Source organism: Pyricularia oryzae, chromosome 3, assembly GCF_000002495.2.
Source record: "Pyricularia oryzae 70-15 chromosome 3, whole genome shotgun sequence".
NCBI classification, from domain to species: domain Eukaryota; kingdom Fungi; phylum Ascomycota; class Sordariomycetes; order Magnaporthales; family Pyriculariaceae; genus Pyricularia; species Pyricularia oryzae.
This window is the reverse complement of record NC_017849.1, coordinates 2,478,538-2,503,901: the sequence shown is the minus strand read 5'-3', so window position 1 is coordinate 2,503,901 and position 25,364 is coordinate 2,478,538. Positions and strand designations below refer to the sequence as shown.

The following is a 25,364-nucleotide window of genomic DNA, read 5'->3' as shown; positions in this document are numbered from 1 at the left end:
TCATGCATCGGCAAGGGGCCCGCCCCCACTTACTCTCTTTCCCCCCTGACTGTAACCTACCAGATTTACAGTACTATGTACATTCATCCCTTTTTCCATCATGCACCGAAAGCAGCCTCCCTGCATCACGCTCATCTTTCCTTTGTCGCTTTTTTTTGTGGTTGGTCAGGTCCGGCATTGTGTTGCGAGTGTTAGTAAAATTGTCCTTTTTGTTGACATTTTGCACTTTTCCCATTCCGGTATGCTGAAAGAAACTCTTGCCGTCCTGGGCAGTTCGGTGCCGAGTTTGCGCAGGCGCGTGGTTAGGACCAGAAATTTGTCTTGAAATATTGACTTCGTCATGCCTTTGTTTGGACTCCTTACTAAACTGTCTGCGCAACAGCCCAAAATACGAATTCGATCGCCTTTTGTAACATTAATAGCTGTAGTATCCGTCACTGCCTGAACATTACTATACAGCCTAGTCCTCCCAGCTCGTATTCAATCATATACCATTTGACATATATATCTGCTCTACTCATATTTACAAAGCCTATTTATCTATACTTGCAGCAGACTAGCCCAAATTCAAGATGCCAGCCTCCTTAGGAGACCACAAGACTTCGTGGTCCCGTCAGGTCAACACTACACCAAACCCATGTTTCGGTCACGCCGGCATCATTGCGAGCTGCATGCCCTACATGGGGTTCAATAACAACCATCAGGGACCTTTCTCGGACTTGGCTGGTTCTGCACCACAAATTATGGACACTGAGCGCGTCTATCTGATTGACAGCATGCAGCGCCAAAGTCAGCGAGTCAGGCGGCTCAGAGACAACTTTCGCCGCATCGAGGAACGACTTGCTAGGGTGGCCGTCGAACTCGGTGATATGGAGGCCTCCCCTTGCTCTAATACCACTATAGTTGATGGTAGCACAAATGGCAATGAGCGCAGAAAGCTAAGAAAGGAGGCCAGCCTGCTGAAGGGTAGAATTCTCGAAGCAGAAAAACAGGAGCATCTTGCACTACTGCGCCTCAATGACTTTGGAATAAAAAATCAGGGGCAAGAGCATGTACAAGGCCATTTTGCTCCGCAGACAAGCTTGATGTTCTTCCCGGCATCAGCTTCGGACCATCAATGGCAGATGCGTCACCAAGAACCGGCCACACAAGTTCTTCCACCGATTCAGACAATCTTGCCCCAGTCTTCGCTTCTCGGCCCTTCGGCGCTGAGTCCACTCTCCCCACCTTTCATCCCGGGCGTTATGTTCTCCAACAGTTTCTCTTGGGATAATAAGTCTCAAATTGACGAAACAACAGCCGAGGTCAGAATGATTGACCACTTCTCGCCTACCGACGTGTCTGGCGTTGGTGGTTTGTACTGGTCCACTGTTCCTTGTCTGGAAAGCATAGAGGCCAGCTATTCCAAGACCAGAGAGAAGGATGCTGGTGTTGTCCGAGGCGCAGACAGTCGAAATTCGGTCAGCCATTGCAGCATTTCTCTGAATCAGATCAGCCTCGGCTACGCGCCCTGGCCACAAGACAAACGCATGAGCATGCCATCGCTGAGATCAATCTGGCCATAGGCAGCTGACTGTGGCTGGCTGTGCAGAATACCGGACACAACGAGGGAAGATGGCAAAAGGACAACCCATATGTCGAGTACAAGGGTGAAAGTAGGAAGCACATCGACGGGCATGGGCTTAAATGTAGATCAAGGAAAACAAACAATAAACTAGCAAGATTTTTGACAGGTTCTATACAGGCCGTACAGCCGCTGCATTAGGCAAATTCACCATTCTGCCCATCGTCAAAGCCTAGATCCGCAGCAGCCCTTTTCTGCTGCTCGCTATGGCTTGGTGACCTCGCATGTGACCGAGGAGGAGCACTAGGCGGCGGCGGTAGAGAAAAACCGCCGCCGCTGCTCAATGAGTTTGAAGAAGATGATGATGGAGCAGATGGAGGTGGCGCCAGTGAAAACGAGGATAATGGTGCGTTTTCAGAGTCTTTTGTTTCGGCATCTCTTGGCCTGGATCCGAATTTTGAGCCTTTGAGATTGACTGTGATGGTCTCGCCTTCTTTTAAACTCCAGTCCCGCTTGATCTCGGGCCTCGTCTCGGCAGGGACGGGCTTTCCGTGAGGCCCGCCGGCCGCGTCCTGGTCCAGTCCTAATGCTTTTCTCGCTTCCTGCAAGGCCACTCCAAAGTCGAAAGATTCGCTCCTCTCCTCGAAGCCGACGCCCAGAATAGCCTTCCTACCCGCCGGATCCTGCACCCTAACAGCAAAAAACCTGGAGCTGTCCAGCGTGGGCTCCACGACGGCAGCCGAGGTGTACGGTGCGGCGGCAAATAATTGGCCCGTGGACGAGTCCTCCAGCACAATGTCCGTCTTGACCTTGTCCTCGCCGCCCGCCTGGGGAACGGCCGTCTCAATGGCACGCAGTCTGGCGGTGAAAATGTGGCGTTTGGGATCCTCAGTCCAGGTTGCGGCCATGTAGCCCTTGTTTGAGGCCAAAGGCGGAATGTTGTAGACATGCACGGCCGGCGCGATGAAGAGCACACGCTGAATGGCCTCTGACGGCAGCTGCTCGCCTGTTGCGGGATCAAACGTCTGCATCTTTTATGATTGGAAGAAAAAGATTACAAGATTATGCCTGTGCGTGGTGAAAAGAAAGTGTCAATGCGCATGTGTAAAGGTAGGTAATCTTAGTTACGGTCAATCAAGTTTGCTGTCGATACAAAGTTGAAACTTTTATTTAACGGGAGGAAGGAGTACGGTAAGTTGATACATACCACGTACCTGGAGCCGATACAGGGGTCCGTCCTCTTGCCGCGGGGTAGGTATGGCAATCTAGCCCTAGGTGAAGTTGGTGTTTACCGGTAGTAGGGTCTCTGTGATAAGCGTTCAAGCTCATAGTACCCCACTTTCAATGCAGCTATCCCGCTATCGAGCGACAGAACCCTGGTTGAGTCATTCAATTGCTCGTCATAGTCTCGCAGCCAATTCGCAAAATACTAGCCCTGACCACCTGCATGTTTGGCTCTATGAACCTCAAAAAAGGAAAAAAAGAAAAACCAGCCGATATTCTTACCATAGGAATCAAGTAATCCACGACCAGAATGTCGAATATAGTAGTTCCCGAGATGGAGGCCTCTTCACAGGCCGTCGATGCGCAAACCAACACAGAGTACGCCTTCTCACCCCGCCTTTTTCACTACCCACCTCGATGTGCTCTCCATCAGCCTCCCTCGCGTCTGCTGTATATTCGTATATATTTAGATATTCCGTGCTAAGAAGCTCCACAGTATCGTCGAGACATATGAGCGCATCCTCGCTTCCGATCCGGAACTGACCATGCCCGTCGCTGCTATCGAGGCTCTCATCAATGTTCTCGGCCAGACCACATCGTCAACCGTGATGGAGACGCTTGACATCATCCGCACGGCTGCCGATCGCCTCAGGACCTCAGTCCCCAACCCCGTGCCTCTTGCTGCAGGCACGGATCTTTTCCAGCAGTACCTCCTCCGGTCGCTTAAGAAGCAGGACACAAACGATGCCCACGCCGGCTTTGAGGAGACGAGACAGTACCTGATCCGCAACAGCAGAGTCTTCGCCAGCCGCGCCAAGCAGGCCAGGGCCGAGATCGCTGAGCGCGGCGCGAGGATCATCGGCGAGGGCTCGTGTGTGCTGACCGGAGGTGGCAGTCGCACTATTGCTGCCGTGCTGCTGCGCGCTGCCGAGGTGCACAGCGCCGAGTTTGGGAGCCCGCGGTTCAAGGTCGTCTACGTCGTCGACCTGCGCTTCCCCAGCAACGTCGTCGAGAATCTCAGGTCGCGCGGTGTGCCCGTGGCCGAGGTCAGCGAGCGCGATATCGCGCACGTCCTGCGCACCACTGGTGTCGACTTTGCCCTGCTCGGAGCTGAGGTACTTTGCCAAAGCGGGGGTGTCCTGTCGCGGATAGGGACTTACAATATTGTTGAACTCGTTGCTGCTTACAAAAAGCCGGTCTACTTTGCTGCCGAAAGCCACAAGATTGCCCGTGTTTATCCTTTGAGCCAATTGGACCTGCCGCGCTGTGGAGTGCAGCAGCAGGTCGCAAATTTCACTACTTCAAATGAGCCGCCAAAGCAGACGAGCGCAGCTAATGAGGATCCAATTGATTATACTGTAAGTAGTTCAACTTCTGAGCCCCTTTATAGATCCATATGCTGATTCTACTCACGAAACACAGCCGCCAAAGATGATCACAAAGGTCATTACAGAATATGGCACAAAAACCCCCAGTGGAATCTACGAAATGTTGCTAGACATATATTCTTGAGCAGCAAATAGCTTCCGTCAAGGCTGCAGATGGCGCATATTTGACGTCACGCCCCAAGAAGACAACTGCGTAGTATCGCTGGTGTAGACTCAGGGCTTGGCCCGTCTTCCAAGCTTCCTCGCCCATGCAAAGCTTTGAGTGCAAAGTATCAGAGAAGGGCTTACATCATCGCACAAGCTGCCATAGGGATGGAAGAGCTGCTTTGGCTATGAGACATGTGTAATCTAACTGTTTCAGAATTGAAGGCTCATGGTCGCTGGTGCCAACGCACTAGCATGGCGAAGTATGGCTATGTGCGGAAAGATTTGGCATTTGATGAGTATCATGCAAGGACTCCAAGAAGGTCGCAATACATGGCGCCGCTCATTAAGTAGAATAAGATGAGCGTTTGGGGAACAGAGAACAAAACAAGTCGTTGGTGGCCCTCTAAGATTGGACCTGAAATCACACGAACCACGAAACGTTCAGGAATCGCACGCTATGTTGGGTCATGGCCTTTCATTCACGATTAAAGCTGCAAATCAATTAATTAGACGGAGGTATCATGTGTTCTGTATATCCCAAACGCCAAGACGCCGTATCCCTTTGCATCATTCATCCCACATATGTCATGAACCATTTAAGAAGGGTGCCGTTATCCCTTGTGGTTCATAGAGTACTCCAAAAGTAGTTGGCGTAGAAGAACCTTGAGAACTTCTTGTCCATGTTGACCACATGGACGTCACCCTTACGGTCGTTCCGAATAACGGCGCGACTCCACTCCTCACCCTCGCGTTCCAGTTCTATGCCGAGACTTCTGTACACCTTGAGTCTCAGGAGGACCTCGTCCTCGACCGGATCGGCTGCGCTCGGCTCACCCTCGACGCCCTGCAGCTCTAGCTCCTGTAGGCGCGCCGCGAGGTCTGCCGCTTGGGAAGAGAGCCTCTCCGTCTCGACCTCGAGGTCGGAGGCGGCCTTGGCGGTGCGGAACTTTTGCGTGTCGAGGCGCGCCATCTCCGAGGCGTGCGCGGCAGACGAGTGTTGAGATGTGAGCTCCTCGTACTGCGATTGGACAGTGTTGAGCTGCCGTGAGAGTTCTATATTTCGTCGCGTCAGCTGCTTGGAACGAGTTGAGAGAGAAGGCAGCGCAGAGGGTGGTATACTAACTCTTGAGTGATGACTCGGCTTCTCGGAAGCGCAGCTCTCGCGCCTGGTTCAGTACCGCTGTCGAGTCCTGGAGGCGCTTGAGTGCGGCCTTGTCGGGCGTGACGGCGAAGTTTTGTACGGTTGCTCGGATGAGCGTCGCAGGATCTTCTTCGAGTAACATTGCGACCGAGTGGTGTTTTGGATCTTCAGAGTTTTGTTTGGTTGGTTTTTATTTTGATAAGATCTGCAAGGTACAGTATTCGTTGATTGTGGTATTCCGAACTATGCAACCAGCGTTGTAACAGGTGCAAACTTTTGGTCGATGCTTATAGCGTTGTTGTTGGTCGGGACAGTTTCCCAAGGTAAATACGCCTTTACCCACCTGGACGTAAACAATTTACCCGAAACGGCAGAGTGTTTTCTTGCCTGGTGCTGACCACAACGCGACATAAGCGGGGTCTGGGCACGCGTTTCTTATCTTATCTATCAACCCAGTCGAACTGGCCATCCATCGTCATCGTCATAACCAGGGTCACAGGTCATGCCGCGGCCTTCAACCGCAGGTGGTCCAATATCGGAACGTCAAACTCGTAAATCGTGAATAACAAGCCTACCCTAGCTACCCTAGCTGAGAATACAACAGCATACGGTTTCCAAGGATACACGCCAAATCTCAGCCTTTCTCCCTAAGACTTTATTTATATTCTAGACATCAGGCATATCATCAAAAATGGGGACTAATCTTCCCTGTGAGTTGGAGTCAGGGCAGATTTGCCGTGTTCATGTCACGACTTGTTCTCAAGACTAATGATGAGATCAACAGATGCTATCGATGCGGAAACGTACGAAACCCCTCGAGAGTAGAAGAGCGACGAGAGAAAAGATGAAAAATGACCTGTACCTGCCACTCGAAAAAGCTGACGTTGGTGTTCGTGCAGGCCTCTTCAGCCGGCAGAGCTCGCTGTTCTGCGGGCGCAATACGACAAGGAGGGCGACATGGTTGGTGTGCAGACCAAGTTCAACTATGCTTGGGTAGGTACTCTGGCAATGATTTCAAAAAAATTTTACTCGAGTGTGGACGCTGAACACCGCATCCACAGGGCCTCGTCAAATCCAGTACGCGATCCGACCAGCAGCTGGGGGTCATGCTCCTCTCCGAAATATTCCGCACATCCCCCGAACGCCGCCGTGAATGCCTGTACTACCTCGCCCTGGGCAACTACAAACTCGGAAACTACGCAGAGGCGAGACGGTACAATGACTTGCTGCTCGGCAAGGAGCCGACGAACCTCCAGGCGACAAACCTGCGGTCTCTGATCGACGACAAGGTCGCCAAGGAGGGACTGTTGGGTGCTGCCATCATTGGTGGCGTTGCAGTTGCTGCCAGCGTCGTCGGTGGAATACTTATCAGGAACATGGGCAGGAAGAGGTAGTTTCTGATTTTTTTTTGTCGGGGCATAACGTTGCTAACCCCCCTCGAGGATTGTGAGGCTTTTTGTTTTCTACGTATGGACGGGAGCGATGCAAGTTGGGTGTACGCAGCGAGCGAAGACGGTGCACACTACTCACTACACCTTAATATGTATCACCAAATTACGATTCAGTTGATCGTGTTCCTCTGGTGCTACTCTGAGGCTTGCGATTTAGGTTTGGCGGTTTTGTGATCAAGAAAATAGTCACAACTCAAATTATTTGATAGGCAAGTGATACTATGGGCATATTGAGCTTGGTCTGCAGTCACGGCCTAAGAGATCCCTGGTGAGTGCCAATAAGAAATAGACGTGAATGGATTGTGGACTCTTGCTTAATCATGGTTTGGCATGCACGGTATCAAAAGGATAGGCTGTGAGTGACGCCCAAAGTCCAGGTTGGGCACTCATTCCGCATCCCGCCAAGAGGCTCAGACATTTTAATTATTGAGATTTCTGGCTGTAAAAGAAATGCTCGTCATGCTATATACGTTAGAAATCGATAGATCAGGTGATGTGACCAGGTGGGTGGCTCGGTTGTTGTGGGAATACGACATGCTAGGTCATTGTATCTCCTTTCAGTTACGACGAGGTTCAGGGGCTTTGTCCAACTTTGAATAGGGAAGTGATGAAGTGTGTAACAACAGAGCCGTGATGTTTTGAGTGTGGTCGTAAGCCGCATACCATATAAATTCCAAGGGCTTGATTCCCAGAGCTTCTACGTGGACAACGTGACTACGTGCAGATCTCTGTTCTTGCTTGCAGGTATAACCAAAAAAGAAACATTCCGGCTTGTTCCCGAACGACCGCCTTTCTGCCGGGCAAAGGGGATTCCGGAGGGTGGCTTAGGGAATGTACTGCACTTAACCCGCTCCGAATATTAAAAAAAATAGCAGAGTCCTGACCCTGACATTAAAGACTCTAGAAAGAGGTTCTGGCCTTGGCGACCGGGCCCGGGGACTTTGGCCCGTGATCCGCGCTCAGGGGTTCATCATTTCAGCCTCTCTGCCCAGAGAAGGCGGGCGTTAGCCTCGGCGGGTGATACTACGTAAGTTGCTGAACCCATGTACTCTGATTTTATTCCAGAAGCTGCCTGCACGGTGAGATGGTGGCGCCATGGAAAACAAGAGCAAGGAGAGAGTAAAGAGATGATTTTTTTCTTGCAATCGGCATTGCTCGCAAACTGCTCAAGCATGCACTGGCCCCGTCGTAGTAGGTCTTTGATAAAATCACAAGAGAGAATATGGAAGGTCTACCCGAACAACTTTCTGAAGGCTTTTGCCAAGTCCAGGGTTCAAGAATAGTTCTGATGCTATACTGATAGCTCCACACTTCAGGCAAGTGATACGTATGGCCTTGTCTTCAAAACTCGGATGGTGCAATCCTGTCAAAAAATGACCGATCTTCTTCTGACATATGCAGAGTGTTATGGTGTGTACACCATCAAGGTATATGAGCTTTTGGCATGACTACGATGATCAGCAACCACGACAAAGATTGGCATTCTGGAGTTGGTAAGAAGCCGCCGATATCAACTGGTTTGTTTCTTTCGGACGCCGCAAATACAACTTTGTCTTATCCCCGTCAACCTGGTTTCACGGCTGGAGTTTGGTTTCCGGTTATTCGGAGAAGGTGTAACTTGCCCAAAGTTTGCCTGTCCCTCAGTAATCGATCGGACAGGCTTGATGCATACATACTTCATGTAACAAAGTTTTTGAGTGGATCCCCCCGAAAAAGAACCGGCGGAGTGATGATATTGAATGGCGTGAGGTCTGGACTCGGGGAACCTGATGGAGAGTTGTCTATGTTGGGACACCGACCGGGACTCGGGCTCGGCAGTACTCCGTGGCACAAAAACCTTCAACAACACCATCTTGGTATTGCTTTTGTGTCCAGCAAAGCCTTTGGGAAAGTGGCACGTGGGCATCTGCCATCTTTTCACGACGGAGAGGTTCCCCCGCAATCGCCAACTTAGTGGATGGGAAAGATGGTGTTATGCATTGTGACCCGACGGGTGGATTATTGTGCATCGTGCAGTGACAGGTAATAAAAGCGTCAGGCGAGTGTCAGCTCATACGTGAAGCCATGTCCAAAGCAAGGTAATCCGACGCCATTGCCACCAAACCGAGCCTGGAACTTTTCCATGCCTGCGTACGTACCTACTTCGATCACGATGCAGCCTCCCGGGGCCCGCGTGACTTTTCTGGCATGGGGCTGACAGGTTTCTTTCCGGAGTTGTACAGCAGCGAGGGTTGTTAGTCCCACCGGAAGGTCCGTTTGCCTGACAGTTGTCGCCATGTGTTGGCGCATACGAAAGAGGTACAGAATGTGCCCCGTAACTCGTAAACGTGTGATTGGGTGTGAGTTGCTTCTTTGATGCTCCAGGGTTGCCCGAGTCCGCTCGCCACTGCTCCCTTGTACCGGAATGTAGGTACAAGGTGAGGTGGTCAAGGTGGTCTAGGATCCTGGACCGGTTGACCGTCTTTGCAACCGAGAAATAAGACCTAGCAACTAGGTATACTGTAGTACAGTACCTTGTACTACCCAGCTTGCATTTCGAGGCGACACCCCACGCCCGATCCACCGTTAGCCATATTAATGGTAAGACATCCCGCGCGACCAGGCACCTGAGCTCGCAAGCTGCAGGGCCTGGCCTTTTTGGTGTCATCCTAGCTCCATTGTTGTGCTGACTGGGCGCTGCTTCCAGGACTGCAACACAGTAACTTGTGCGGCGGCCATGCAGACGAAATAGCGGGGTTGAGGGGGTGTTACAGCAGTACTACTATACATACAGTACGTAGAAACTTTACAGTACGTGATGCAGCAGCAAGTAGGAGCAGCAGCAAAGCAAAAATAATTAGGAGTGTGTGGGGGACCAAGAGAAGAAGAAGTTGTTCAGTTGTGTTCCCACGGTTGTTGATTTTTTGAATTTGTTTTAGCTTCTTCCGATCTGGGAGACCATCCCACTCCAGATCAGAGCCAAATTTGATGTCTGAACTAGCAACAACTTAAGATCTTGAAGATCATGGATAAATATGCCGGTTATTTGTGTCAACGGCTGGGACCCAGCAGGACGGCTCAGCCATGTGTCCCAAGAGCCAGGTAATCTTCACCTCGAGACAGGGTCGGCAAGGCCAAGGATGTGATGAGTGGCTTGGAGTAGGTTGTTTCTTTTTTGTTCCTACAATAATTACTTGACCTGCTTGACCTCTAAGGTGAAGTCCAAAAGGTCGGAGCTTGGCTGGGATCTTCGAGTGACTGCCAAGACATGGTACGATGCTCCCTCGGAACAGCTACCCCGTAATGTGCCCCGTTCTTTGGTGTAGATGACGGGGTCGATGACGCTGCTACGGGTACAGCTGATGACCTCCGCACCACCTTCGACAATGGGAAAGACGCCGCGCGGAGTCTCGGCACACTATAATTTCGCCAGCCAGCCAGTGCATGCGTCAGGCTCCAAAGTTTATAAAAGAGTCCATTCATTGAACGGAGCGCTAGTGTCGTCTATAGCTGCAGTCAGCCCGTAGCCGGTGTGCAGAGAGACGGGAGAGAGAGCGAGAGAATAAACGCTGAATGTTGGGCAAAACGGCTCTGTACCGGATGGACGAGCGTGGCAAACAGTGTGGTGCGGACTTCATCAAAATCAATGTCAAAACTTGTACGAGTTCTTATTTCGTTTTCTGTGGGGGCAGGAGCTGCGAAAGGAGGGGCTGTGATGGAAAAGCAGCTGTGGGAAATGGGGTTACCTGAGCTTTTTGGCGCCTTGTCATCACAGCGATTGGTCTCTGGCCTAGTGGGCCGGAGGGGTTTTTGTTTCCTTGCCAAGGTGTTCGGTGGAGCTTAGGCAAGCTAGGCCTGTCTGAAAACCCACCCCGCTGGGAAACCGAACATGCGATTTGCTCCAACTTCCTTTCCCTCGGCCGCGCTCCCCGTCCGTTGATTTTTCGTCCGACCATGAAACCTAAACATTCGCTACATAATACTGGGTAGTACAACTACACCCTGGCAATGAGCACAGTACATCTTGTTTTTGTTTTTCATGACAAGTTGACCTCGCGAGGCGCAAGCAACCAGCCAAAATTCCGATGACTGGCAATTAAGCAGCGTTCATCTGGACCGATTGTTTCGAGGGCAGCCAGTGTTTGGGGTTCGTTGGAGAGAATCACCCGATGCCAGCCAGGCCAGGCTAGGCAGGCTCTTTCTCGCTCGCGTGTCCATTCCGTCGACGTCAGACGCGAGTAGGTATGTATGTAATATACCTATTCAACTAGTGTACTGTCAGCAAAAAGGTAAATCAATCAGTACCGTAGGTCTGTTAGGTATGTACGTACCTTGCCTTCCTGACGGCTGGAGCCAAGTACTTCTAGATGCTTCTTGGCGACCTAACCAGGTAGTTTTTGTACCACAATACCTAAGATCGGAACCATCATGGATCGGGTTAGCATATCCACCAAAAACCCCCCGGCAGGCAACAAATGAAACGAAGCGCCGCAACTTTTCCACTGCTGCAAGTTGCTGGATACCACCACCTTATGTAGGTCCCCTTTACTGTACCTTGCCTCTTGATCACAGAAATCCATCAACCCACACATCAAACCAAACCAACCCAAGGTGTAATTACCAAGTGGTACTTACTTGGTTGGGGTCAAGTGAAATATCCACACGAGAAAGCCACCACATCAGACATGAACGGGCATGCAACCCACCGTCTAGCCCTTTGACACTACGAAGTAATCAAATACCTTACCTACGGATGCTACGTACATATTGATTGATAAACATCACCAAGGTATAAATACTACCCCGGCATGCAGGCGGCTTGATAGGTTCATATTCAGTGCAGATCCATGGGGGAAAAAAAGTTGCTACTGTATTTCCATGGCCGGGGCCTTCACCGGGCTGGGTTCCTCCAGGCTGGAAGGTGTGACCACGAGTAACTTGGGGCCCCAACAGCCGCGGACAAGGTTGGTGCTTCTTCTGTAAGAGGTTGCTTTCTCTGGATGCATTCGTTCCTGTGACGGGGGGCGCTCTCCGCTGGTTCCGCAACGCAAGAATGACGCCCAGTTTCTCGTGTGGTGAGTTTTATTATTATTATTATTATTATTATTATTATTAGTAGCAGTATTGTTGCATTTATAAGGCTTAGACTTTATGTACCCATTCCTTTTCTTTCTACTGCTGGTAAGCATAACAACTTGAACGAAACCACGTTTGTATTCCATCCGAAGTAGATGAGGCCATCCATTTATTTGTGTATCTTCTTTACATTTTATACAAAGTCGACCCCCTTGTCAAAAAGTTTCTTTTTACCTGTTTCTTACAATTTGAAGTTCCTATTTTATAAGCATCCATCTCCAAACAATAAACTCTCGGCTTTTAAGACATACCACTCATCGCCTCCTTGAGCAATTTTCTTACGCACAATTTCTCTTTTTTTTCCCTCTTTTCTTTTTTTTTTCACCTGTATCTATCTACAAAACTACTCTTTTTGTCATCTTAACCCCAGAAAGGACCCTGTTTCGCAATGCCCGCTGCGGAATCTGCAGTGCTCATGGCCGGGGGTGTGGGACACCCGTTGAAGAGCTTTGTAGGAGGATTTTACGGCAATGAAAATCCTCTACCTAAGCAGAAGGCTCTCAACGGTTGGGATCTGAGCCATGGAAAACATAACGGTATCAACGGCAGCTTCGGAAATAAAAGTGTCAGCGGCTACGCTCCCCAGCCACCTGACATAATCGATATTCGCGGTGTTGCAGTTGAGAGCGATCTCAAGGAAGAGATCCTGTCGTCTTTTCTCTCTACGCCGGGCCAGCGGGCTATGCCCACCATTCTTCTATACGACCAGCGTGGGTTGCAAATTTTCGAAGAGGTTGGTGTTTTTTCCCCTCCACTTTCTTGTTATGCTATCAATGCAGTCGCCAGGCTTGTAGATGTTCGCGCATCTAAGCAAGTCAGGCATAGAGCATATATTGATGATGCCCATCTTCACCGCACAGACTCGGAGTGGGAGCGAGCTAACAAATGTTGCCAGATTACATATCTCGAAGAGTACTACTTGACCAATGATGAGATATCAGTCTTGGAGTCCTCGGCCTCTGAGATAGCTCGCGCGATTCCGGACGGATCTATGGTGGTTGAGCTGGGGAGTGGGTATGATTAGACCTTGGGGCCTCGCTCTGGAATTTTATTCCACGAACTTTCTTCGCCAGCCAACTAATTGCTTCGCACAGTAACCTACGGAAGGTCAATCTTCTCCTTCAAGCCATCGACAATGCCGGCAAAAGTGTTGATTATTACGCATTGGACCTTTCCAAGGAGGAGCTAAAGCGTACACTGGCCCAAGTGCCTCAGTACAAACATGTGCACTGCCATGGTCTCCTGGGAACATATGACGATGGCCGCGAATGGTTGAAAGAACCCGCCAGCCTCGGTCGACAGAAATGCGTCATGTCGCTTGGCTCAAGCATTGGTCAGTCAGAAAAGTGAAGCCTATGTATGCCACGGAGCAGATCATCCATACTCACGCCTTCACTGCTACTACAGGCAATTTCCGCCGCGACGAAGCTTCAGACTTCCTGCGGGGCTTTTCCGAGGTGCTGCGTCCCGGAGATTCCATGATAATTGGGGTTGATGCCTGTTCCGATCCCGCCAAGGTTTAGTGAGATGACCCTATTCATCCGAGACAAGATGGGCCCCTCGTTCTAGTTCAACTGCTAACGTTGTCTTAGTCACGCATACAACGGCAAGTACCGGAGGACAGTGGATAATGCTGGGGAATTTCTTGTTTACGAACGTCACTAACATGGTCTTTTTGAATGCTCTTCAGACTCGAAAGGCATCACACATCAGTACGTCTAATATTGACCACGCTCGCCTTGGATACGTGTGACTGGCCGACTGACGCTGAGTTTACAGATTCGTCCTCAACGGTCTTGTTCATGCAAACAGAATCCTCGAACAGCAGGTGTTCAAACTAGATGATTGGCAAGTTATTGGCGAATACGTTTATGACGCAGAAGGGGGTCGACACCAAGCCTGGTACTCGCCAGTCCGTGATACATGGGCTCTAGGCCAGCACATACCAGCGGGCGAGCGGGTATTTGTCGAACGAAGCGTAAAGTACAGCAAGTCTGAGACTCGAAAACTCTGGGAAGCCGCAGGGATGGTCGAGGCTGGCAAGTGGTCTGTCGGCGAAGAATACGGTGAGTGTGGTTTCGGTTATCTCGTCTCTCACGATTGGTCGCTATGGGTATCAAAGCTAGCCGAAAGCTTTTGGCCTCGATTGCCTGTACTGCACAGATACCAGCAACCGAATGCTAACGCGCCATCGCAAAAACAGGAGTCCATGTGCTAACAAAGCCTACGACACCCTTTGCCCTGACTCCGAATGAATATGCGAGCACAACCATGCCAACCATGGAGGACTGGAGTGAGCTTTGGGCGAAATGGGACGCGGTCACCCGCGGGATGCTCCCCAAGAAGGAGCTTCTCGAGAAGCCCATCAGGCTGCGCAACGCCTGCATATTTTACCTTGGCCACATCCCGACCTTTTTGGATATTCAGCTCACCAAGACCACCAAGGAACCGGCCACGCGACCAGAGGATTATGCTCACATCTTTGAGAGAGGCGTCGATCCAGATGTTGACAACCCGGAGCTCTGTCACTCGCATTCGGAAATACCGGACGAGTGGCCTCCAGCCTCGGAGATTGCCGAATATCAAGAACGAGTTCGATCTAGGGTCCGCAGCATCTACTCCCGCGGCGCTGACAACATCCCCCGCAACGTGGCTAGAGCTATCTGGGTTGGCTTTGAGCATGAGGTCATGCACTTGGAGACGTTGCTGTACATGTTGCTGCAGAGTGATCGAACACTACCCCCTCCTGGGGTCGTCACTCCCAACTTCGAGAAGATGGCGATCCGGGCCAGGGCTAACAGGGTTCCAAATGAATGGTTCGAGATTCCGGCAACCGAGATCATCGTCGGACTTGATGACCCAGAGGACAGCACAGATCCTAACGGACATTTCGGCTGGTAAGTGTTTTAAGGGTTGCTTTTATGGGAAATACTTATTTTTGTTTGCTAATGATTCCAGGGACAACGAAAAACCCCAAAGAAAGGCAACAGTAGGGGCATTCCAGGCAAAGGCTAGACCAATCACCAATCAAGAGGTGAGACAGCAATACGATATTTAAATTATGCAGAGAGCGCAGCTACTAATAGTGTATGGTTTAAAAGTATGCCTCGTACATGTACGAGAGAAATGTCGAAAAGATTCCTGCCTCGTGGTCGATGATGGATTCGAAAGTTACAGTCAACGGAACGAACGGCGTCAATGGCCATTCTGTTTCAAATGTAAATGGTCACAGCGGCGGCAATGGGACTTGTACCAATGGAAAGTCAAACGGACATGCCAACGGCCACAGCAATGGCCACAGCAACGACCACGGCAGCGATAGCAATGAGGACCACGTTGAAGCTCCTCCGAAATACTTCCTCGCAGGCAAGGCGGTGAGAACCGTCTTCGGACTCGTACCGCTTGAAAATGCACTGGACTGGCCCGTATTTGCTTCATACGACGAGCTTGCTGGCTGTGCTTCCTGGATGGGAGGCAGGATTCCGACGTTTGAGGAAACCAAGAGCATCTATGCATACGCCGAGGTCATGCGCAAGAAGCAGGCGCAGAACATTTTGTCTGGAACAGTGCCGGCTGTCAATGGGTGTGTACTGAAATGAACCCTCTCTTCCGGAACCTTTGTTCAGATCAAATCCCCTGGACTAACAAGTCAATTCTAGCCATCTGTCCAACAACGGCGTTGAAGAGACACCACCATCACGAGGAGACAAGCCTGCCAGTGAGGATGGAGCAATTCCATCCACACAGGCAGACGAGAACCTATTTATCGACCTTGGCGGTTCCAACGTTGGGTTCCAGAACTGGCATCCAACTGCGGTGACAGCCGACGGTGGGAGGCTCGCTGGACAGTCGCAAATGGGAGGCGTCTGGGAGTGGACCAGCTCGCCATTGCGGCGGCATGAAGGCTTTGAACCGATGTCCTTGTACCCCAACTACACAGGTACGTGGAAACCTTAGCTCGCTTAATTTGTCCCTCTGTCGTCTGAGGTCCGGGGATGCTGACGTTGGTGTGCTGCCACTTTGTGCCTATTTAGCCGACTTCTTTGACGAGAAGCACAACATAATCCTGGGTGGTTCTTGGGCTACACACCCTCGCATCGCGGGCCGGAAGTCCTTGTGAGTTTACACCCACACATCTCTTTTTTTTTCTCCCCCTCGATTTCTTCACTACATTCGCTTGACAGGCAAAAATGACACTCCCTTGTATATGCGTCACTTTCATCGCGGGATTTCTATGGCGTCTGAAAATAAATCTACTAACACTGGACTTAACAGCGTCAACTGGTACCAGCGAAACTACCCCTACGCCTGGGCTGGTGCGAGACTTGTCCGCGACATCAAGAACTAGGCTGCGCCTCTGCATACCTATATTTGCTTCGTTGTACAGGAACCTGTCCCAATTTTGGTGGAGCAGTAGTTTGTCGCTGGAAAAAAAGTTATTTTGTGTATGATGTACAGAAAAAAAAGTCTCCGTTTTTCTTGGCAGTTACTATACTTGACCTTGGAGGGAGATTCTGGTCCAGCCCGGCTCGGTTGGAAAGACAAAGCCTGTTTTTTTTTTTTTTTGGTCGCGCCGTTACGCATCAAAAGTATGTTTAGTTTTCAGGCTATGGTTAAAACTACTTTTTAATTGAACATCGTCTTGGTTACGGCCTTGGAACGGTTTTTTTTTTTTTTTTTTTTTTTGCTACATCCCTATTTAGTCACTTGCAGAGTAGCGTCTTATCAGTTTTTCATGTTATGGAGCAGACAAAGTAAGTAGACTCTGATATTATTTTCATGCCAACAGTGCTTTTCTTTTTTTTTGAAAAAAAAAAACAACAAAAAAAAACATAACTCGAAAAAAACATTCAATATTATCTACAATCCATAATCCGACAAACGTACTCTTCGCCTCCCAGGGGTAGATGATCTCCTATAGCTGATTGACGACATGGTCGCCGACTGCAAAACCGATGGCAGCTCCGCGATGGACGCCCTCCGCCTCGAGCTGTTTGAAGCCACCGGAAGCGTGAAGCCCGCGACGCTGGCCGACCGATGCCGACGCAGCAAGGTGTGGTCGTAGGTGTGGTCGTAGGTACGATCGTAGGTGCGGTCATAGCTGCGGTGATGATGGCGCGACATCTCCGCCCCCAGGCCGGGCCACGGCCCGTCCATGTCCATGTCTTCGTCTTCTGGAAAGTAAACCTCATCTACAAAGTTGGCGTCGTCGAATTCGTCGTCGTAAAAGTCGAGGAGGCTCGCGGCGGGTCGCCTCCTCCGGCTGAACCCGCCACGGAGACTGCCTTCCATCGCAGAGGCGTTGCCAACGGCTTGACTGATCCCGTTGATTATATGTGCCTGCTCGATGGCCCCGTCGCTGGTCGTGCTGCTGCTGCTGCTGCTGCTGTTGCTACCGCCGCCATTACTACTGCTAGAAGAGCTCCTGCTGTAGCTGGAGGTCACGGAGCCACTGCTCTCGGGACTACAGCTACCTGCTTTGGACACAGTTGATGATGTCCACCGGCCCGTCTTGATGGCGAGCGAGGGTGGCTGCTGCGGGGCGGTTACTTTCTGTCCCTTTGCGGCGGGCTTCAAAGAGGCGCTTCTTGGCGAGTTGGGCACCGCCGTCGTCGTCAAGGTCGCCGGGCCGGCGGAGAAAGGCCATGTAGTTACCTGGTAGAGAGACTTGAGCACGGCGTGGACGAATACGGCCCCGGCGAAGAGAAGGAGTAGCGTCGCGGCGACAAAGGTGGTTGATATCGCGGCGAGGGCGAGCGGGCCGGAGAGGACGACGATGGTGCCGACCAGCACGACGTTGCCGAGTTTCGACATGACCGGCCTTTTGTTTTCTTCTCTTTTTTTTCTTTTTTTTGGGTTGTTGTCTTTCTTTCTGACCCTCTTTATTCCTAAAATTCTCTGCCTCTCTATAGTCGTATGTTTGCCTTTTTGATTGTTTGTTGGTGTCTTTAAATCTGGTGCGCTGTTACTCGGTTCTGTTATACCTGTGTTTGGCGTTTCTTTTGCCTCGGCAGCTTATCAAGGACGTCAAGAACCAAATAGCACTCGACGGATAGTCGTGGCGCGATTTCAATCGCTAAAGATGAATCGGGAGCGGCGTCGACACACACAAAACTAGACACGGCACGTTGCTGAAGATAGAGAACAAGCCAGGTATGTAATCCGACGGCGAGGGTGTGTGTAAGTAGTATGTATCGTCTCTTTTCTCTTCGCTTCGGGTGTCCCTCTTTTTCGCCAAATTCAGTGCAAGCCTAATGAGGCAAGCATCAATCCGGGACAAGCGGCTTTCCTGTCTAACAAGCAAACTTTGTAAAATCCATCAGAGATGGGGTTGAATAGGCTTGATAATCACGGCGCAGGCACACTGTTTCTATCATAGATGACATGTAAAACTCTGCTGATGAATGAAGGCAGTGAGGCAAAAAGGTTGGCTGAAGGTGTTGGGTAGTCGAAGGCAATCGAAAGTGAACGCCAACAGCCGACTGATTGATTGCCTATCCGTTCGTACCTTTACAGTAAGTACCTAGGTAGGGAGGTACTTACCCAACTGTAGGTAATCACTTGGTTGATGCTTCAAGCAGATAGGCAAGGTAGACAGAACGGCTACCTAGGGATACCTACTACTGTAGCTAAGTTTGGCGAGTCAGTGCTTTGCGATCCTCATAGAAACTTGTCATGTTTTAGCCTCTGTCGATGTGGCTTTCGGCAAGCCTAATCCCTCTCGCTCGTACAATGGCATACCTTGTCAACGTTTGTTAGGGTATTTAAGGTTGCAGGATGAAACCCGGGGTCCAGGTCCAGTGAGTATTGTGTGTGTGTGTGTGTGTGTGTGTGTGTGTGTGTGTGTGTGTGTGTGTGTGTCTGTGTGTGTGTGTGTTTGTGTGTGTTTGTGTGCAATACTTCGTAGGCAGAGAGCCTAATTGTACTGTACAGTATTGTTGTTTCGGTGCGTACTTCGTACCATGTGAAGAGGAAGAGTGCTACTTACGAGATACCGTACAAGCTTTCCGGTTGATGAGGGTTGTTGGTTCGTGTTGCGCTCGCTTGGCGGGACAACGGACGACAGACCAGACATTCTCACATGGAAAAGAAAATGATGGGGCGAGACGCAGCAAAGTCCTGTGCGTGCCATTTCTCGAGGTCAGGGACTAATGAGGTGGCAAGACAATTAATTCTTAAAACACACGAGGCGCGTGGGCGCTTGATATCGATAATTACCTACAAAAAAGTACCTTTTCATTTTACTGACCAGCCCAAGTTCCTTAGCCTGGCATAATAGACCATCGGCCCAGACATGTATGTAATTAGTCTAATGAACGATTGCGACAGTTGAAAGTCAAAGCGACCCCGAGCGAGCGAGCGCCCAACCACTTCGCTCGAATTTTTGCACCATGCAATGCATCTAGCCGACGAGAAACCCCCGCAAAACCCCATTGCTGCCATTCTCCACGAGGGTTGGTCGTTGTTTTCAGATGCTAGGGAGCCTAGAAGCCTAGATCGACGTGGGACGATGACGGTGTATGCTTTAGCTACCCCAGAGCGCCACTAGGCTAGACACCCTTTTTTCCTCTTTCTTTCTTGAAAACAGGCTGGGGTAATGCAGGGAGAGTCGTCTTTTTTTTTCTTGCAGCGGTGAGATGAGATGAAGGGACAAAAGAAGGAAAAAAGAAGAAACCGGGAGCTGCTCCAAAGAAGCCCCGGGCCGGATAGTGACGCCGGAAACGGGTCGACATGCACATGTAGGCTGATGTACGGTCTTACTGCGTACTTGTTCCTGAGGGGGATCGCAAGAGATTGCCGCTTACAGTAGGTAAGATGTCCTTCTTATTGCCTGGGCTGCTTACAGGATGCGCTGGACTTGCAGCACATTCATTCGGGTTGGATGGAACTGGACTAAATCGAGGAGGGTGGTCTAGTAAGGGACTTTTGAAGAATTGGTTCAACCTCTCTCGGTGTGGGGCCATGGGGAAGAGGGAACGGTGGGGGGGGGGGGGGGGGGGGGGGAAGGGGGAAGGGGGGGTTTGCCAATTGGTTGATAATGGCCACATCAATCTGATAGTTTTCTGGCCAACATTAGACAGTAACAACCCCCAAACAGGGAAGAAACGAGCAAATGATGGAATGATATACGGTATCAATTTACTATGGTAAAACCTACTATGTACGTGGTAGAGCCTACCATAGTACTATGTAGCATACGCAGTCCAACCACGGTACTGCCAAGTGCGTAGCAAGCAATCCCCGTCTTGCCATACCCAGTGGGTTTTGGCGGAGACCCTGCATGTGGATGGATGGATTTCAGCTGCTGGGGAGCCGCAACCCATCCGCGACTTGCCACTTTGCTACTGTACCGTACAGTAGCACGGTAATCTGAGTAATTCGCCTGAACTACTAGGTAGGGACCTTCTTAGCCTGTTGTTGACTGCCGTGGTGACATCAATACGTGATAAGTCAATCCGCAAACCCCACCCCCCACCCGCCCCCTCAGATTCTTTGTCCGAACTCTCTTCGCATCCATTTACATTCAATCCCGTGCATGTGCAGAAGTTTTTGGTGACTCGGATCTTATCGCTTGAGCTAACCCCCAAAGCTAAATAAGCTAAAAAAAGTCTTTTTCTAGTAATAAACACCAACCCACCAAAAAAAGGCCCGCGGAGCCGATCGCGAAAAAAATGTGTCCAGGCCACGGGCATGCTCCGGGTAATGCCCCGGTCTCGGCCGGCAGTCCGAGTAACACCGGACCCGGCGACTCCGAACCTTTTCCCTGGGAGATCGGAGCTTATGATTCACACTGCCACCCCACTACCACTCCCGCCTCCATCGCCCACATTCCCACAATGCGGACCCGGGCCATGACCGTCATGGCCTCTCGCGCCCAGGACCAGGCTCTCTCGGCCACCGCTGCAGACGACCACGGTGTCCCCAGTCGCTCTGAACTGCAGTCGCGGTCGTTGGATCCCAGCGCTCCGGTCGGCAGGGTTGTCCCTGCTTTTGGCTACCATCCTTGGTTCTCGCACCTGATCTATGACGACTCGGCGTGCGCAGAGCTCGACAAGGCCGCCCACTTCGCCTCGGTCCTGAAGCCATCTCCGGCCTCGGACCCGGACTTCCTCGCCAGCCTGCTTGACCCGGAACCTCTCTCGTCCGTCGTCGCTGCGACAAAAGAGAGGTTGCTCCGCTACCCGACCGGAATGGTCGGCGAGGTAGGTCTCGACAAGGCGTTTCGGCTCCCGCAGCCTCGCGAACCGGGGCCGGACGGCGAGATCGACCCACCCGCTGAGGACGAGCGCGACATGGTTCCCGGCGGGCGGTACGGCCGCATGCTGAGCAAGTACCGAGTCAACCTGCCGCACCAGGAGCGCGTCTTCTTGGCTCAGGTCGCCCTGGCTGGGGAGCTCGGGCGGCCCGTGAGCGTGCACGGGGTGCAGTGCTCAGGTCTGCTGCTGGATGCGCTCTCCAAGACGTGGAAGGGCCACGAGAGGGAGGTCGTCAGCCGGCGGAAGCAGAGGCTGGTGGCTCAGAACGCCCAGGCCTGGGAGGAGTATGACTCGGACGAGGAGGATGAGCCGCAGCAGACAGAGGTCGGCGCGAAGCCGTTTCCTCCGCGGATATGCCTGCACTCCTTCTCTGGTTCGGCCGAAGTGTTAAAGCAGTACACGGACCCGCGGATACCCTCCAAAATATTCTTTTCCTTCTCAGTTGCGATAAACATGGGTACCGCCTCTGTCGAGGAGAAATTGCCCGAGATAATACGAGCCTGTCCAGATGATAGGATACTTGTAGAGACCGATCTGCATCTTGCCGGCGACGAGATGGATTCAATGCTGGAGAAGATTTACCGCCATGTGTGCCACGTAAAAGGCTGGGGACTCAAGGAGGGCATGGAGAGGATAGCCAGGAACTATGAAGATTTCGTGTTTGGCTAGACTTACCGAGATTTTATAGTACTCGACCTAGGTATATGAATTATGACAAGTGCATTCGGAATTTCTCTGACTTGACATGATAAAACATTCCCATACTTGAGATGTAAGCTGACAGGATGTCTCCCTCCTGGGGCTTGGGTGCGAATATTACCCACCAAAACCTGGTCCAAATACTTGATAATCTTCATTAAAATTCAAAGTCCCTATTGATCTGTCCAATATCCATTAAGCCCTGCGTCTTGTGATACAAGCGCTTCTACCTATAACAACCTCTATTCGCATATATTGCTTGTGAAACCGCAAGCAAGACCCGAAATTGTATAATTGGGTTTCCTGAAAATGAACTGTTCTCATTCACCCCAACATGACTTACAAACTTATCAGAGCAGCCCCTCACTGTTCCCCAGTGGTGGAATCGGTGATAAAGGTCGCCTCGCAGAACATGGCGCCGGTCTCGGTAATCTCAGGCTCATCTCCGATCTTGAGCTTCAGTGTTGGACTGGCTTTGCGGGGCATGTACTGTTTGGCCGTGTCAGCAGGACAAAAATATCTTAGCACTCATGGAGAAAGTCTCATGACCCACCTGGTAAATATAAGGTTTGGTTCCTGCGGTAGCTGCGGCAAACTTCTTCACGAAGCCGGGAACCTCGGCCATAACGTCGATACGGTCCAGGCGTGTCTCGTACTCGCTCACAATGCCGGCATCGACCTTCTTGCCATCTTTTGTCGCACCGGACCAAGTCAGCTTGACTTTCGTCGGCTCCTTCCAGTCGTTTTCCGAGTCCTTTCGAATTTCGACATGCTCAACATGGTTTGAGCAGCCAGCAACAACAATTTCACCATCCTTGGCGATCGCACCGACACTGACAGTCGTAGACCCATACGACGGTGGTGTTATGTACTCCATCAAGACGGCCGAGTGTGTAGGGCCTTGAAAGTTGATAAAATTCCAGCTGGCGGCGGCGTGGTGGGGCTTCATGCCCTGCAGCGCATGGACAAACAGGCAGCGTCCCTTGACGTCGACCGGTCCGTCGGGAGTCGTGATTGTGCCTTCCGTCTGACACCTTGGCCAGAAGGCATGGCGCATTGTTCCCCAGGGATCCGACAGATCTGTTCCAAACAAGGTGGTGCCCGTCTTGCCTGCATGGAACCCTGGGGTGGTCCTGGTGACCTTGATGTTGACGATGGCTCGCTCGTCGGTCATGGACTTGATAGTGTATGATGTGCCGTCCTCGGAAAGCTCGACGGCGCAGTCGTCGGCATAGAAAGCGGTCATATCGTCACTGAAGGAGTGGTTGCTCAAGGGTGTTGTGCACCACAGGTGCGGCTTGCCGTCGTCTTTGAGGTTGAAGACCTTGGTGTTGAACTGGCATGTTGTTCGGATGCCGCTGGATTTTGCGGGTCAGCAACGGTCATTACCAGAGAGTCGAGCGAAGCAGTGCAGTAACATACGCAACATTGCTGTAAATGACCTGCACGAAGGCAAGGTGACCACTGTCAGTGGTCATATAGAATGTCTGCGTCTCGACACAGGTGGATGTCATCGCCCGCCACTTCAGGTCATCGCGGGTAAGCTCCGTATGCGAGATATTTGATGTCTCCTGGGCAACTGACTTGATGGCGGTCGGGCCATAGATCGGCTCCTGGGTGCCGGCAACATTGGCCAGCCTTTATCGCACATGTAGAGCGTGGTCAGACTTGCGGACTAACCTATACTTTGACCTATGCGACCCCGGTTGACTTACTGTTGTTTAGCCCAGTTGAACATTGCTGCGGTGTTTTCAGCTGCTTTAACAGCTTCCAATCGTAAACCTAGGGTCGAAATCAAGAAACTTTTGTCAGATATGGTATGTTTGATACTGGGTCTGAAATTGTTTTCGCGTTTTTGATCGTACAGTCAATGGTGGGTGGCCAGTATAATACCTTTTGTACAGCAGATCCGCTAGGATGAAGAACAAGTAGCACACTCGGAAACGTTTCTTTATAGCAAAATCTCTTTCAGCAAGATTGTTCAAGATTATCGAGTCACCTCACCGCTCGTTTTTTCAATCCTATCTCGGTCTGAGGAATGCCCGGGTCGTAGCCATCGGCAAATTTATGGAGGGACAAGCGCGCCTGATGCGGGGCCAAATGTACGTCAACCGACCGACAGTTGGTGTGGCGTCACTGTACGGTTGTCTTTACCCATTGCGGCCAAGAGTCAAGAGGCGGGAAGGGGACCCTGGAAACACAGCACACTAGAGTCACGTTCAGAGTGGGCCCCATTCAATTGAGCGACACGGCACAGGCTCTGGACTTGTGGCTGAAGCTCATGGATTCCAATGCTTGGCCGAATTTTTTTGGCTTCATGAGAATTGATGGGCTGATGAATGCCGAATCTTCAACAAGCGAGCCGATTTCCGAACACTTCATAAGAACGAAACTCGAACCCCACCTGTTCACGACGAGTCCTTAGAGACAAGTATCTCTCAAAAGGCTACATCGGCACTACAAACCCACTTTTGGGCGAATTATCCGCCCAGGCAGAGACGCGTTACAATGTCCAAGGCACGCGCCGCCGCCGGAGGCGCAGACCAAATCGTTAAGCTCCTCGTCGGAGCCGGCCAGGCGAGCCCCAGTCCTCCCGTCGGTCCAGCACTGGGAAGCAAAGGTGTCAAATCAATGGACTTTTGCAAGGTTGGTTCCTGTCTTGCAGCCCCTCCGAGTCGTGGGCGATGTGATACTAACGCCTCTTTTTGCGAAACAGGAATTCAACGCCAGGACGGCACATATCATCACGGGCACCCCAACGCCTGTGCGCGTCGTCGTCCGACCAGACCGAACCTTTTCTTTTGATATCCGGACACCTCAGACCTCATGGTTGCTGCTCAACGCCGCTGATGCTCCAATGGGGCGCAAGGGCAAGAGGAAGGGAACCGGTTTGGCAGGGAAAGAGACTGTAGGCACAGTCAGCCTCAAACACATCTATGAGATTGCCAAAATCAAGCAGACGGAGATGAGGTTATCAGGCCATTCGCTAGAAGGCCTTTGCAAGTCCATCATATATCAGTGCAAGTCTATTGGCGTAGAGGTTAAGCCTTGAGATCTGGCGCTTTTATGCGGCTTGACAGGATAGCTATTTTGCTGGGCCAATTTTGTATTATATTGTAACAATTTGGCTAATTGTCACCATTATTCCATTTCACACATGGTTCTCTTCTGGGCTCCATTGTATCATGTGTACAATTTGTTCTGAATTCGGATCGTTGGAAACCATGTATTTAAGGTACTCTAGTCAGTGAGACGGTATGGACGCCATCAAGGCGGTAGCTGTTGACGGAAAGGTTTTTTTATATACTGTATTTTATTTATGTAAAAAAAAAAAAAAAAAAATCCTTGTCTCCAGGTTGTACGAGAATCATTGTTGGT

At 51.0% G+C, this 25,364-nt stretch overlaps 11 protein-coding genes across 13 annotated transcripts; 6 read left to right on the top strand and 5 right to left on the bottom strand.

Annotated features, from left to right (window-relative positions):
• Positions 1 to 389: 389 nt before the first annotated feature.
• MGG_06078 (adaptin ear-binding coat-associated protein 2) lies at positions 390 to 2,761 on the bottom strand. Its single transcript, XM_003711892.1, has one exon. The coding sequence runs from the start codon at positions 2,593 to 2,595 to the stop codon at positions 1,762 to 1,764; it is 834 nt and encodes a 277-aa protein (XP_003711940.1). The 5' UTR covers positions 2,596 to 2,761; the 3' UTR covers positions 390 to 1,761.
• Positions 2,762 to 2,938: 177 nt separating this feature from the next.
• MGG_06077 (translation initiation factor eIF-2B subunit alpha) lies at positions 2,939 to 4,854 on the top strand. The gene is made up of 3 exons (XM_003711891.1): positions 2,939 to 3,166; positions 3,285 to 4,146; positions 4,211 to 4,854. Exons 1-3 carry the CDS (start codon positions 3,099 to 3,101, stop codon positions 4,298 to 4,300), a joined length of 1,020 nt encoding a protein of 339 aa, XP_003711939.1. The 5' UTR covers positions 2,939 to 3,098; the 3' UTR covers positions 4,301 to 4,854.
• On the bottom strand, positions 4,779 to 5,838 carry MGG_06076 (kinetochore protein SPC24). The gene is made up of 2 exons (XM_003711890.1): positions 5,447 to 5,838; positions 4,779 to 5,376 (listed from the first exon to the last, which is right to left on the bottom strand). Exons 1-2 carry the CDS (start codon positions 5,604 to 5,606, stop codon positions 4,949 to 4,951), a joined length of 588 nt encoding a protein of 195 aa, XP_003711938.1. The 5' UTR covers positions 5,607 to 5,838; the 3' UTR covers positions 4,779 to 4,948.
• A 124-nt stretch (positions 5,839 to 5,962) lies between these two features.
• Positions 5,963 to 7,317, top strand: MGG_06075. 2 transcript variants are annotated; one of them, XM_003711889.1, is made up of 4 exons: positions 5,963 to 6,174; positions 6,249 to 6,267; positions 6,364 to 6,457; positions 6,526 to 7,317. In XM_003711889.1, the coding sequence occupies exons 1-4, from the start codon at positions 6,156 to 6,158 to the stop codon at positions 6,856 to 6,858; spliced, it is 465 nt and encodes a 154-aa protein (XP_003711937.1). In that variant the 5' UTR covers positions 5,963 to 6,155; the 3' UTR covers positions 6,859 to 7,317. The 2 variants fall into 2 exon arrangements, with proteins under 2 accessions (XP_003711937.1, XP_003711936.1); XM_003711888.1 differs by having other exon boundaries at positions 5,963 to 6,267.
• Positions 7,318 to 8,979: 1,662 nt separating this feature from the next.
• MGG_16754 (uncharacterized protein) lies at positions 8,980 to 10,255 on the top strand (the record flags this gene model as incomplete). Its single annotated transcript, XM_003711887.1, has 6 exons — positions 8,980 to 8,993; positions 9,280 to 9,321; positions 9,443 to 9,495; positions 9,689 to 9,705; positions 9,967 to 10,053; positions 10,110 to 10,255. 6 exons carry the CDS (start codon positions 8,980 to 8,982, stop codon positions 10,218 to 10,220), a joined length of 324 nt encoding a protein of 107 aa, XP_003711935.1. The 3' UTR covers positions 10,221 to 10,255.
• A 676-nt stretch (positions 10,256 to 10,931) lies between these two features.
• MGG_16753 (uncharacterized protein) lies at positions 10,932 to 11,660 on the bottom strand (the record flags this gene model as incomplete). The annotated part of the gene is made up of 3 exons (XM_003711886.1): positions 10,932 to 11,153; positions 11,226 to 11,276; positions 11,646 to 11,660. The coding sequence occupies 3 exons, from the start codon at positions 11,658 to 11,660 to the stop codon at positions 10,932 to 10,934; spliced, it is 288 nt and encodes a 95-aa protein (XP_003711934.1).
• A 358-nt stretch (positions 11,661 to 12,018) lies between these two features.
• On the top strand, positions 12,019 to 16,644 carry MGG_13219 (uncharacterized protein). The gene is made up of 13 exons (XM_003711885.1): positions 12,019 to 12,763; positions 12,926 to 13,044; positions 13,125 to 13,363; positions 13,438 to 13,552; positions 13,623 to 13,636; positions 13,721 to 13,742; positions 13,810 to 14,096; positions 14,234 to 14,927; positions 14,989 to 15,064; positions 15,132 to 15,613; positions 15,690 to 15,970; positions 16,065 to 16,146; positions 16,306 to 16,644. The coding sequence occupies exons 1-13, from the start codon at positions 12,419 to 12,421 to the stop codon at positions 16,376 to 16,378; spliced, it is 2,829 nt and encodes a 942-aa protein (XP_003711933.1). The 5' UTR covers positions 12,019 to 12,418; the 3' UTR covers positions 16,379 to 16,644.
• Positions 16,645 to 16,747: 103 nt separating this feature from the next.
• MGG_13220 lies at positions 16,748 to 19,944 on the bottom strand. Of its 2 annotated transcripts, none has more exons than XM_003711884.1 (2): positions 19,019 to 19,944; positions 16,748 to 18,771 (listed from the first exon to the last, which is right to left on the bottom strand). In XM_003711884.1, exon 2 carries the CDS (start codon positions 17,842 to 17,844, stop codon positions 16,891 to 16,893), a length of 954 nt encoding a protein of 317 aa, XP_003711932.1. In that variant the 5' UTR covers positions 17,845 to 18,771; positions 19,019 to 19,944; the 3' UTR covers positions 16,748 to 16,890. The 2 variants fall into 2 exon arrangements, with proteins under 2 accessions (XP_003711932.1, XP_003711931.1); XM_003711883.1 differs by lacking the exon at positions 19,019 to 19,944 and adding an exon at positions 18,772 to 18,861 and having other exon boundaries at positions 16,748 to 18,659.
• Positions 19,945 to 20,527: 583 nt separating this feature from the next.
• MGG_06073 (Cut9-interacting protein scn1) lies at positions 20,528 to 22,017 on the top strand. Its single transcript, XM_003711882.1, has one exon. The coding sequence runs from the start codon at positions 20,703 to 20,705 to the stop codon at positions 21,954 to 21,956; it is 1,254 nt and encodes a 417-aa protein (XP_003711930.1). The 5' UTR covers positions 20,528 to 20,702; the 3' UTR covers positions 21,957 to 22,017.
• On the bottom strand, positions 22,011 to 24,072 carry MGG_06072 (survival factor 1). Its single transcript, XM_003711881.1, has 5 exons — positions 23,880 to 24,072; positions 23,702 to 23,768; positions 23,409 to 23,624; positions 22,540 to 23,344; positions 22,011 to 22,475 (listed from the first exon to the last, which is right to left on the bottom strand). Exons 2-5 carry the CDS (start codon positions 23,722 to 23,724, stop codon positions 22,350 to 22,352), a joined length of 1,170 nt encoding a protein of 389 aa, XP_003711929.1. The 5' UTR covers positions 23,725 to 23,768; positions 23,880 to 24,072; the 3' UTR covers positions 22,011 to 22,349.
• Positions 24,073 to 24,288: 216 nt separating this feature from the next.
• Positions 24,289 to 25,351, top strand: MGG_06071 (50S ribosomal protein L11). The gene is made up of 2 exons (XM_003711880.1): positions 24,289 to 24,632; positions 24,703 to 25,351. The coding sequence occupies exons 1-2, from the start codon at positions 24,495 to 24,497 to the stop codon at positions 25,036 to 25,038; spliced, it is 474 nt and encodes a 157-aa protein (XP_003711928.1). The 5' UTR covers positions 24,289 to 24,494; the 3' UTR covers positions 25,039 to 25,351.
• The last annotated feature ends 13 nt before the right edge of the window (positions 25,352 to 25,364 follow it).

Excerpts from the sequence above, each read along its gene's own strand:
- MGG_13219 (XM_003711885.1), top strand. The coding sequence starts at position 12,419 with ATGCCCGCTGCGGAATCTGCAGTGCTCATGGCCGGGGGTGTGGGACAC. Across the intron at positions 14,097-14,233 it reads GTCTGTCGGCGAAGAATACG|GAGTCCATGTGCTAACAAAG; the intron begins GTGAGTGTGGTT and ends TCGCAAAAACAG. Across the intron at positions 15,971-16,064 it reads CTTGTACCCCAACTACACAG|CCGACTTCTTTGACGAGAAG; the intron begins GTACGTGGAAAC and ends GTGCCTATTTAG.
- MGG_06078 (XM_003711892.1), bottom strand. The coding sequence starts at position 2,595 with ATGCAGACGTTTGATCCCGCAACAGGCGAGCAGCTGCCGTCAGAGGCC.
- MGG_06077 (XM_003711891.1), top strand. The coding sequence starts at position 3,099 with ATGTCGAATATAGTAGTTCCCGAGATGGAGGCCTCTTCACAGGCCGTC. Across the intron at positions 3,167-3,284 it reads GATGCGCAAACCAACACAGA|TATCGTCGAGACATATGAGC; the intron begins GTACGCCTTCTC and ends GAAGCTCCACAG. Across the intron at positions 4,147-4,210 it reads AGGATCCAATTGATTATACT|CCGCCAAAGATGATCACAAA; the intron begins GTAAGTAGTTCA and ends CACGAAACACAG.
- MGG_06076 (XM_003711890.1), bottom strand. The coding sequence starts at position 5,606 with ATGTTACTCGAAGAAGATCCTGCGACGCTCATCCGAGCAACCGTACAA. Across the intron at positions 5,377-5,446 it reads AGCCGAGTCATCACTCAAGA|AACTCTCACGGCAGCTCAAC; the intron begins GTTAGTATACCA and ends GACGAAATATAG.
- MGG_06071 (XM_003711880.1), top strand. The coding sequence starts at position 24,495 with ATGTCCAAGGCACGCGCCGCCGCCGGAGGCGCAGACCAAATCGTTAAG. Across the intron at positions 24,633-24,702 it reads AATCAATGGACTTTTGCAAG|GAATTCAACGCCAGGACGGC; the intron begins GTTGGTTCCTGT and ends TTTGCGAAACAG.
- MGG_13220 (XM_003711884.1), bottom strand. The coding sequence starts at position 17,844 with ATGTCGAAACTCGGCAACGTCGTGCTGGTCGGCACCATCGTCGTCCTC.
- MGG_06072 (XM_003711881.1), bottom strand. The coding sequence starts at position 23,724 with ATGTTCAACTGGGCTAAACAACA. Across the intron at positions 23,625-23,701 it reads TTCAACTGGGCTAAACAACA|GCTGGCCAATGTTGCCGGCA; the intron begins GTAAGTCAACCG and ends TGTGCGATAAAG. Across the intron at positions 23,345-23,408 it reads GTCATTTACAGCAATGTTGC|CGGCATCCGAACAACATGCC; the intron begins GTATGTTACTGC and ends CGCAAAATCCAG.
- MGG_06075 (XM_003711889.1), top strand. Across the intron at positions 6,458-6,525 it reads CCAAGTTCAACTATGCTTGG|GGCCTCGTCAAATCCAGTAC; the intron begins GTAGGTACTCTG and ends CCGCATCCACAG.
- MGG_06073 (XM_003711882.1), top strand. The coding sequence starts at position 20,703 with ATGTGTCCAGGCCACGGGCATGCTCCGGGTAATGCCCCGGTCTCGGCC.